Source organism: Limulus polyphemus, unplaced genomic scaffold (assembly GCF_000517525.1).
Source record: "Limulus polyphemus unplaced genomic scaffold, Limulus_polyphemus-2.1.2 Scaffold1473, whole genome shotgun sequence".
Taxonomy (NCBI): Eukaryota; Metazoa; Arthropoda; class Merostomata; order Xiphosura; family Limulidae; genus Limulus; species Limulus polyphemus.
Window position 1 is genome coordinate 95,535 of NW_013667083.1, and position 11,715 is coordinate 107,249.

The 11,715-nt window shown below is 31.2% G+C and overlaps 1 protein-coding gene across 3 annotated transcripts in view; it reads left to right on the forward strand.

Annotated features, from left to right (window-relative positions):
- Window positions 1–11,715, forward strand: part of LOC106463742 — a 30,345-nt gene that overhangs the window by 10,024 nt on the left and 8,606 nt on the right. For all 3 annotated transcript variants that reach the window (XM_022391325.1, XM_022391324.1, XM_022391323.1), the window contains exons 6-11: window positions 436–636; window positions 1,339–1,584; window positions 5,307–5,428; window positions 6,960–7,143; window positions 8,353–8,472; window positions 10,774–10,962. In XM_022391325.1, coding sequence (XP_022247033.1) covers window positions 436–636; window positions 1,339–1,584; window positions 5,307–5,428; window positions 6,960–7,143; window positions 8,353–8,472; window positions 10,774–10,962 — 1,062 coding nt within the window. The remainder of the gene's footprint in view (window positions 1–435; window positions 637–1,338; window positions 1,585–5,306; window positions 5,429–6,959; window positions 7,144–8,352; window positions 8,473–10,773; window positions 10,963–11,715) is intronic.

The following is an 11,715-nucleotide window of genomic DNA, read 5'->3' on the forward strand; positions in this document are numbered from 1 at the left end:
CCTCTCTATCAAGAAGACCGAAAGTCAAACACTGACTATACCACCAAAGAAACAGTCCTTCTAAGAAATTCACTGAGTACTTAAATACTAGATATAACTATACAATTTTCTTTACTTAGAAACTACATATGCTCTAGAAGTTACGTTTTATGCAATTTGATTAAGCAGTTTATGCAACCCTCAGAAAAATGGGCCTGTGGATTCAACAGGACCAGTAGCAAAAGGGTTAAACTTTAGATCAGAAGTCAAAATGAACTCATCTAAAGATAAACACATGAATATTAACACAAAACAGGAAGAAAAACTTTGGTAAAGAAGAAATAGACATAACCACAGGAAAGATCTCCAAGTTGGCATTGAATTCATTGTTACTTCTGACAGATAAATGTCTATGTAGGTGAAGCTAGTTTGTGACATTTTGCTTTTTTTTTTCAGAATAATGGAAAACAAAAGAAACGACCTGCACACAATGTTGGTCTTGGAAATGGACAAAAAAGAAGTGTGAAATTTGAAGAATTTGTCCTGCAGAAACGAAACTACCTGAAACATAGTTTAGGGCTGTGTGAACGTGCAACACAGCGCGTTCTCATGTACTCCAATAATTTTCTGCACAAGAGATTAAAAACCGAGCCTGAGGTGAGGAAATTAAAAAGATAAAGAATATGGTACTTTTTAAATTATTTCAAAATGAAAAGGAGTATGAATTAGAATCTGTTACCATACATGCTGTGGCTGTAGTTTGTTTACTAAATTTCTTCCTCTTGAGGAAGAAATAATTACACTTATTAAATTTCTTAAATAAATTGTCCAATGTTGCCATAATTTTTCATGTGCCAAATATGTTATTTTTCAGTTACTGTTAAGTGGCAAAAATAAATCAATGAGGGGTGTATAGGCAAATATTTTCATTTCACTAATTTTATAATATTTCTGTAAATGTAATTGATAAATTGGTGTTTTCTTTGTTTTTTTCAAAGCAGTTAAGAAGTTTTTAATATTCTAAGAATTACAGTGCAATAGAGGTTTTAATTAAATTCTTGTATATAATAGAAAAGTGTGATTGTACCATAATTGATCATTGCTATCTGTCTCTGTCACAGTAGATAAAGAGAACAAGTTTATTCTTTACACACAAATAGAAACTAAACCTTAAATCCTTCATATGTATGTTTATTTAATTAGAATTGTAATACAATATGCAGGTACCATGGTAATTGCGATTTTTCTGAGTTAAGTTATTATTAACTCAAAGATTATACAAAATTATGTACTAAATAGTTGAAAATAAAAAATGTAAGTTCCGTAGGTATTTAAGTTTCAATTTGTAAATAATCTCAGAAAGGGCCACGAGTTGAGAGGAAAAAAGGAAAAGCTGCTCTTGGTCTTTTAAAGCCAGTCACAGATCTGGCAACAGAAACATGTTGTCTCAATTATTGTATATTGATGGCAATATCTCATGAGCTTTTGCTGGAAGAATGGAGAGAACGAGCCAAATCAGGACAGGCTGAGGCGCGAAGAGTTCTGGCTGAAATGCTTACTCCCTCTGGCGGTGGAAGAACAAATTGTTACAAGTTTATTTCGATGGTAACTCTCTTTTTCCATCATTGAATATTTGTGAATATATTTTTTATTTCCTTCTTAATAAGATATAAGATTATTTTTTATCATTCATTTTTTTGGTAAATATTGATATTAGGTTGTCAAGAAATTAATGTCATATTTTGGAACACTTTCATTAACCACCCCCAAAAAATGTACATCATGTATAATAGTTAAATGAAATGCCTAAACATCATGTTAGTGTAGCCTATATAATGTGTATAGTTTAGTTTACTCTAATCCCTTATAGTGATGGCACACGATGAGACACACATTCGGCATGTAATGCTGTTTGAATGCAAGTAGGAAAACAATGTCTCTGTAGCCACAAAAATATCAAAGAAGTTTATGGAAATGTTTTGAATGTTCATAAGTGTCAACGATGGTTCAGCAAATTTCATTCAAGTGATTTTAGTCTTAAAAACTATGATAGCAGGACATTTTGGAATTTATATTGATGCGATAAAGATACTTGTTGAGTCTAACCCAAGGCAACACACTCATGAAATGGCCCTGAAATTGCATGTCTCTCATGAAACAATACATGAACAAAGGAATATGGTAAAACTCCATAAAGAAGGTGTTTGGGTGCCTCACGAACTCTCTGATGATCATCGTTTCCAATGTGTGAACGTTGCTTCATCTTTTCTGGTGCGTAATGCTCGTGAACCATTTTTGGACAGAATTGTCACCGTTGATGAAAAATGGATTCTCTATTCAAATATTAAAGGCCAAAAACAATGCCTCAGTCCTAGACAAAAAACCACTTCCGACCCTAAAACCTGGACTCCATTCGCAGAAAGTGATGCTTTGCATTTGGTGAAACATCAAAAGAGTAATTCATTTCGACCTCCTCAATTCACAGTGAATCAATGCATAGATCTTTAGTCAGAAACTGTATCATTTAAATCAAGCCCTTCACTTGTTAATCTCCATGACAATGCACGTCCACATGTAACACGTTTGACACAACACAATATTATGTAGTTGGGTTGGGAAGTTCTCCTCCTCCCACCATATTCTCCAGATATGGCACCATCAGATTACCATCTTTTTCGTTCGCTGCAACACCATCTTATTGGGAAAACATATGCAAATATGGAAGGTGTTAAAGAAGGCATCGACATGTTTTTGCTTCAAAGCCAAGTAATTTATTTAATCAGGACATTAACAACCTGATTATAAGATGGAAAAACATCATCAATAAGAACGGAGACTATTTCATTTAATAAATGTTTTGTTTTGATATACAAGTTGTTCTGGGTTTTTTCAAGTAAAAAAATGTGTCATTAATTTCTTGATGACCTAATACTTAACTGTTTACCAGATTACAATGAGTCATTGTTTTTTAGTGTTGGTATTCCACAGAATTGTGTTAAATAATTGTAATGTGGGTAAAGTTTTATAAATGTAAATGAATCAGCATCATTTTGCCATATCTATATATTTTTTAATGTTGCCAAAATATGAGATTCATTAAAGTGCAAAAGTTATTTACATGTAGGTTGGATATGTTAAATTTATGTTTGTCATATATTTAGTGTGTATTAAGATATCACTTTGAAGTCAGTTAGCGTATAATTTTATACAGAAAAAAATGCTTTTTGTGTACAACTAACTGAATAATGATGATAGCTTTTTTAATGAAGATGTGGATGATTTGTTTAGTTTTTTTTAGCCATGCAGCTATGATAGTTCTTACTATTTAAATGTGAGTACATGTAGAACATTTTGCAACCTGCATGTAGCTATAGTATGTTTGTCCTGCATTAACTGACTTTGAGAAAAGTTCCCATAGAAATCAAGAAGGTTGAGTTTATGTGTAACTATTAAAGAATTGTTGATTGCATTTTATTTTGCTTTATGTAAACTAGCAGAAACACCACCCAATTGGCTCTTTGAATAAAGATTTAGAAAAAGTGAACATTTTCTAAATAAGGATTTATTTCTGGGAATTACTGCACGGGAAAAGCTATAGTATGTTTGTCCTGCATTAACTGACTTTGAGAAAAGTTTCCATAGAAGTCAAGAAGGTTGAGTTTATGTGTAACTATTAAAGAATTGTTGATTACATTTTATTTTGCTTTATGTAAACTAGCAGAAACACCACCCTATTGGCTCTTTGAATAAAGATTTAGAAAAAGTGAACATTTTCTAAATAAGGATTTTTTCTGGGAAGTACTGCACGGGAAAAGTGTTCGGATTCTGCTCTTTAGTCATACGCAACTCATTGCCTCAAAATGATTCTATGTACAGAGCTCAAAATTTTCTTACATTTTATCGATATAAACTGTAATGTTTTAATATATTAAAAGTGGTATACCATTTGTTTAAAAATAATAGTTTATTAAGAACTCCAGTACTACATTTAAAAATTACATCAATAAAGATATAATCAAACCTTCACATACAGTTCTAATGAAAGTTGTATTCTTGTTGTGAGGAGAGTACTTTTATTTAAAATTGTGTTCTAAAGAAATGGTTGTTGCTCATACAGCAATTATTTTTCTACTTCTCTGAATCTTGAATACACATAGTGTGAAATTTTTCATGGATATTTGTTTGTGATGGCATTCAATAGATGGCGCATGAGTTTTGGTTACACAAATAGATACTAGCATACACACTAGGTCCATTATAGTAAGATTTGTTAAAATAAGTAATATTTTATATCAACATGTTGTTAACTTGGTAATTTTGACATAGAATTTAATTTAGGGTTCTTTCATGATTAAAGTAAAGATACAACCAATCAAAAGTTTTATTTCATGACATTTTCACCCCATTGTGGCTCAGCAATAAATTTGAGGGCTTTATAGCTGCAATTAAGCTGATGATCTATGTGGTGGGGTACAGCACATGTAGCTCATTGTACAATTTTATGCTTAACAATAAAAGAACAGAAACATGTTATTTTCCTCAATTAAGTTATTTTAATTATACTGTTGTTACAAAACATGGTCATTGTTAGCAATATTATTTATATATTAAAAACAAGATTACATGTGTTATCTGAATTTTTATTTTATGATTTCTTGATTTGTACTAAATAGTCTGTTGTCATTACTACCATTATAAAACATGATTAATGTAAACAGGTTTGGAATTAGATTGAGATAGCTTATTTCATAATCTGCTCTGTAGATCACAGGATGTAGTTACATTATCTTTAGAAGGCAGGATAACTGTAAACAAGGTTGGATTTAGATTGAAATGCCTTACTTCATAACCTGTTCTGTAGATCACAGGATGTAGTTACATCAACATTAGAAGGTGGGATTACTGAAAACAAGGTTTGAAGTAGATTGAGATGCTGTACTTCATTTTTTGTTATTTAGGTTACAGGATGTAGTTACATCAATATTAGAAAGCAGGATTACTGTAAACAGGGTTGTAAGTAGATTGAGATGCCTTACTTCATGATCTATTCAGTAAGTCACAGAATGTAGTTACATCAACATTAGAAAGCAGGATTACTGTAAACAGAGTTGGAAGTAGATTGAGATGCTGTACTTCATTTTTTGTTATTTAGGTTACAGGATGTAGTTACATCAACATTAGAAGGCAGGATTACTGTAAACAGGGTTGGAAGTAAATTGAGATGCTGTACTTCATTTTTTGTTCTTTAGGTTACAGGATGTAGTTACATCAACATTAGAAGGGTTGGAAGAAGATTGAAATGCTGTATTTCATTTTTTGTTCTTTAGGTTACAGGATGTAGTTACACTACTATTACAAAGGTCAATGATCAGATGAGGCGAACTGGTGGGAACCGGGAACCACCTGAACATGGGCTCAAACGAAGGTGGCAGTCAGAAACTCAAGAAAAGTGAGATATATTTTTGTGTATATTCAATAGCTGTAATTTTGCTTAGCATTAAAAATAATCATTATTGTCATTAATACTTGAGGGAGGTATTTATTTTCATAAATCTGTTGTAAGAGTTAGTATTGTACAATGAAACTTTAACTTATATATATGTAACTGCTTAGTTTAGAGTTATAAAAAAATTCATTTCAAGGTTTTGAAGTATTATAGTATTTTTAGTATCAAAATGCTACCAGTCTTAGTTTCCTTAGTTGTACATATTCTTATAAATTGACTTTGATCAACTACCCGCTATTAGAATCCTAATTTTGTGTCAGATAATATTGTATGTACAGATTTATGAAATTGGTTTCATTATTTATAGAATTTCAAGTAAATGTGGTTTCAAGAAGTTGAAAATAAAAAAAAAAATTGTTAAAATTTCTAATGTAGCAAAATGTATCTAAGAATGGTTCTTTTACAAATGTGTTTTTGGAAATATAAGTATTAATATTTTTTACTGAACAGAATACTCTGAATTTACCTTCAGTGCTATATTATAATTCTGAAAGACTTAAAAAGCCTGGGTGGATTTTTAAACAGAAAGTAAGCTGTCAAACAGTTAGTATAAGTAATTATGAAAAAGGCAAGAAGAAATAGTTAAATTCTTTGGTAAAAGTCATCAGGTAGAAATAGGTAATTAAGATTATATATCAGTTATGTTCTTATTATATGGCAGAACACATTTTCTTATTCGATGGCAAAGAACCCACTTTGAGAGTAATAATGGTTGGAGACGGCTTGAATGGGTAATGAAGAAAAACTTTAATATAAGTTTAACAACCATTATATAGCAACAATGATTCGAAACATGATATAATATGTAGTTAGTGTGTAATGAAATCTCGTATAGTTAAATAGAATTGATCTTTTGTTCTAAGCCAACTAATACAGTCTGAACTTGTGACCATTTGTTGCATGTCTGACAGAGTGTTATAATTAATTAATGTTTTCCTTAAATATATTGTAAATATCACATGTTTAAATAGAATAGAACTTTTATTGTAAGTGGACTGACTTTACTAAGTAGGAATGGAAATATAAGAACTAACTTGTATGAAAGTTACTTTAATTTATATATATTTCAATTTTGTAAATATCAACGGTTATTATGCTGTCAGGTACAAAATGTCCAAATTGTAAGATGGACCATACCGATATTTCTTTACGAGCTTAAATGATTACACCTTCAAGAAGTTAAGACTATGTCTCTAACTTTGCGTGTTATATTTAAAGGACAGATATATGAGTTATAGATCGAAACTTAGTATAATGGACGTAACAACTTATTTGGATTATAAACATACTGGATTTATAAAAAGTTAAAGAAAATGTATGTATTGTCTTGTACAAAGTTGTACATTTGATGTTATGTTTTTCTTCATTACCCATTCAAGCCATCTCCAAGCACATTTTCTTATTCTTAGTCCTGTATTAATCATATTTGTAGTTATTCTCACAAATACACATATGTTAAGTAATATGTTTTTAGGGTTATTGATGAAGCAAATTTAGAAAAAGATGTGGATAAGGCCGAACAGCAAGGAACTGAATCTTTAGCACGTCCTTCCAACAACGAAATAAGCAAAACAACCACTTCAACAAATAGTCAGGTCCCTGTGCCATTTTCTGATGGTAAACATGCAGGAAACTCTCAACAAAATTCTAATGTTCAGGTCAGTTTCATACCCCAGCATCATATCAGAACATAAGTATAATAAGCATACAAGATTTTAGCTGGTTGATCATTTTAACCCGCATACAAGATTTTAGCTGGTTGATCTTTTTAACCCGCATACAAGATTTTAGCTGGTTGATCTTTTTAACCCACAGTTCTAATATTATTTTGATACCTTCATTTTGAAAGTACTAGTGAAGCATGAAATACAGTTATTAAATTTTGAAATTAATGAAACTGTGATTTAAAATCCAAATAAAGAATAATGTAATATTAATTAAATGCCTATACATAGATATAATTATTCCATACCTGGAATTGCTTCTTAAATCTGTTTCCCAAAATAAATATAAAAAAATTGGTTTAACCAGTAACTTATGAATAATTTATTAGGGTTAGTGCTGCCTCTTGCAAATTGTGATCTGCAGTGATCTAAGATTAGTAGTATGCTATTATCATTTTATAGAATAGAAGGTATTTAGTATTGTTACTGCTCCAGGTGTTAATGAAAACAAATTTTTTTCATGTAGCTCTCTAGACACTTCATAATATAATTGTTGTGTGCAATCAAGCCATAGTGTCAGCTTTATTATATTATATCATATTAAATTGCTATACATTTTGCCTGTTACAATACTCATTGTACAGACTGACAAAAATAAGATTGGGTGAAAGCACTAACTTACAATGTAAGATATATAAGAAACCTTATCAATAATTAGTAGAATTAATTGCAATCTTGATGGTACTTGCGTTTTAGTTATTAGGGTCTAAGTAACCAGTAATAAAATGTGTTTAACAGCCAATGAGGGTGATTTTATGATTAAGAGTTGCTGTTTTTGAAGGCCCTAAATGAGTTTTGTTGTAATGGACTTTTTTACATAGTGAAGTAGATTCTTACAAACATTTCTTCTTTCATCAGTCATTCTCATTGACAAACGTTTTTTTAATTATGAAGAAGTGTGTTTGTTCTTCATGAAACACTGTGCAAAATTATTGGAGGTCTTAAGAAGTAACTAAAAACTTATAAAACGTTCAAGAAAAGAATTAAATGGTTTATTAAGTACAACATTGAAATTAGATAATAACTTTGTCAGAAATAACTCGGGTTTTTGAGGTGGATGGAGTAATATACTTATAGTAATAAACATGCATAAGAAAATTTTGTTCGATCATTGCCTAGATATCCTTCTGTTCTTATACACAGGTATTTCTAACACTTGATCCAACTTCTAGAGAGCAAACAGTTATTCTTTCTCCACCAGAGGGCAGTATAAATCTTCCAACAAATTTCCAAGTTTTTTCTCCCCAAGATACAAATTATCAAGTAAGTTTTTAAATTTTGAGGTTTTTGAATTATATACAAATTTATTTGATACATACTACTTTTCTGATCGTGATGAGGTGTCAGTGTTCATACTACTATTTCTGGATATGAGGAGATATCAGTTGAAACATACTACTTTTCTGATTGTGATGAGGTGTCAGTGTTCATACTACTATTTCTGGATATGAGGAGATATCAGTTGATACATACTACTTTTTCAGAACATGATGAGGTGTCAGTTGATATGCACTATTTTTTCAGAACATATTGAGGTGTTGATACATACTGCTATTTTCATAACATGATGAGGTTCAGTTGATACATACTACTTTTCTGATCGTGATGAGGTGTCAGTGTTCATACTACTATTTCTGGATATGAGGAGATATCAGTTGATACATACTACTTTTCTGATTGTGATGAGGTGTCGGTGTTCATACTATTATTTCAGGATATGAGGAGATATCAGTTGATACATACTACTTTTCTGATCGTGATGAGGTGTCAGTGTACATACTACTATTTCAGGATATGAGGAGATATCAGTTGAAACATACTACTATTTCAGGATATGAGGAGATATCAGTTGATACATACTACTTTTTCAGAACATGCTGAGGATTTTTTTCCTTCTAATTACAAGGATACTTTATTTTTGAAGAAATTAGCAAAATAAAAATTTTTACCGTATTTTTATATCTGCTACAAAGTTAAAACTTTTTAACACAATATTACTTGTCTGATAATGTAAGAGTTGAGTACATCCCCAAGAACACAACTGCATTGCTACAGATAAGAAATATTACTTACCGAGAACACTGAAACAACTGATTAAAGCTACTGATGGAAAGGATAAATCTACAATTTTTGATTACTGGAAGAAATATAACATTATGGATGCGAGAGACAACATCACCAAGTTGTGAGATGAAATGAAGGAGTCAACTATGAATGGTGTGTGGAAAAACATATGGGCAGAGTGTACCAATGACTTTACAGGATTCCCCCAAGCAGAAAGTGCTGGGAAAATTCACCAAAACATTGTGGCACTTGCAAGACGGGCTGGTTTTGAAGATATCATCAAAGATGATGTGTTTGAGTTATTAAAGTCCCATGGAGAAGATATGTTGAATGAGGATCTGATAATGTTGAAATAAGAGCAAACTTCAGAAGGGGAAGATGTTATTGAAACACCAACCACGCAACTTCAGCTGACTACCAACAACTTATCCCAATCCTTTGCCCTCGAAGAAGAAGTGATGCAAGTCCTTAGTACTAATGATCCTAGCCATAAACACAGCCTAAAAGTTATAAGATGACTGCATGATGACTACAAGGAGTTGTACAAGGAGAAGATGCAACAGAAACAACAAACAACTCTCGAAGCATTCTTCGTCAAAAGAGCTGAGCCTACACCACATCAAGATGATGATGATGAATATAATGATCATGATCATGATTTACAGGTGATGCAGATGTCAGTACCAATACTGAGTCTCCTTCTCCCTCCCTGTGTAAAATTTAATTATTTTTGGTATACCTACTATTATTTTTGGTGAATAAACTATTAAACTATGTCATTTGCATTTAATATGTGTTTAAAAATGTTTTCTTATGTTCATATGTATGTTTTTATTACTTTTGTGGATAAAAAAAATTTCCGTAAGTTTGCATCTACACTTATAACATGGGAGTGAATGGGGAAAATTGGAAGCTTTTTTAAGAACACATCCCTTCCGTAACATGGGGGGCGAATGTATATTTATGCTGCAGATAATAGTTTGCAAGGATGTTACGTAACATGGGGGTCGAATGTATATTTATGCTGCAGATAATAGTTTGCAAGGATGTTACGTAACATGGGGGTCAAATGTATATTCATGCTGCAGATAATAGTTTGCAAGGATGTTACGTAACATGGGGTCGATTGTATATTCATGCTGCAGATAATAGTTTGCAAGGATGTTACGTAACATGGGGGTCGAATGTATATTCATGCTGCAGATAATAGTTTGCAAGGATGTTACGTAACATGGGGTCGATTGTATATTCATGCTGCAGATAATAGTTTGCAAGGATGTTACGTAACATGGGGGTCGAATGTATATTAATGCTGCAGATAATAGTTTGCAAGGATGTTATTTCAAGTTATTTACTCGTGTGAGTACTAATGTATTCTGTTTGTTGTGGTTTCTTTTGATGCTCATATGCTACTTTATTCAAAGTGTACAATTAATACTTCTTTTTTAATCTTTTTTGTCGTACGAGACTGTTATGTAACTCATATTTATTTTTGATTAGCCATTTAGAGAACCTTTACCACCATATCCAGAGAGGCCAGATGAGAACCTGAGTACAGAAGTTAATAAAGTCCAGCAAGCTGATCCGAACTCACCTAACCCTATAAACACAGCTACGGATACTTGTCCACTTGTAGTACCCACAGCACAGAGCTGCAACTCTCAGTCTACAACTACTCTGTCTGTTCAGGTACAGTTTAAACATCTAATTAAAAAACTGTCATATTGGTTTTTTATTATACTCACAAGTAGTACTACTTCTGTATGTTGTTTATGTTAATCAAAAGTTATCTTCATTAAACCTTGATAGAATCATGAAGAAAATATATAATTTTTGTCATTACTTTTTATTTTTTTGCATGGGTGTAGGGGTGAAGCAGAAATAATAAAACTTTCCTATATAGCAATTATTGCTATTTATTTAATATGTTAAAAAAAAATTCAAAAACACTGTTTAGAATTATGATCATTTATTTTTCAGAAAATACTGTTTTTAGTTGTTGTGGAAGTTTTAGGGTTTTATCATGAGTAAAGAATGACAATGTTAGAGATGAATTGGTAATTTTTACATATTTCTAAAATTACTGTATGTTTCTGCATTATGTGTATGTTACAAAATTGTCTTTTAAAAGAAGAAACAGTAATTTTTATGGAAGAAAAAAGTATTTAATTGAATTTATTTCTGTATATTATGTATTTAATTTTCCCCCCTAATTCAGTAAGTCTAATACAAAGATTTCCTAATTTCAATGAATGTTCTTCTTTTTATAGTAAGAGAAGAGTTTATTTTCTAAACAAATTATTATTATTATTAGAAATAATGACATTTTTTAAACACACACACAGTACATGTATACAGGCAAGATTGAAGCTAAAATCATAAATAATATTCAATGTTAAACTGGTACACAATTAAAAACATTTTATTTAGGCCTATCTATGG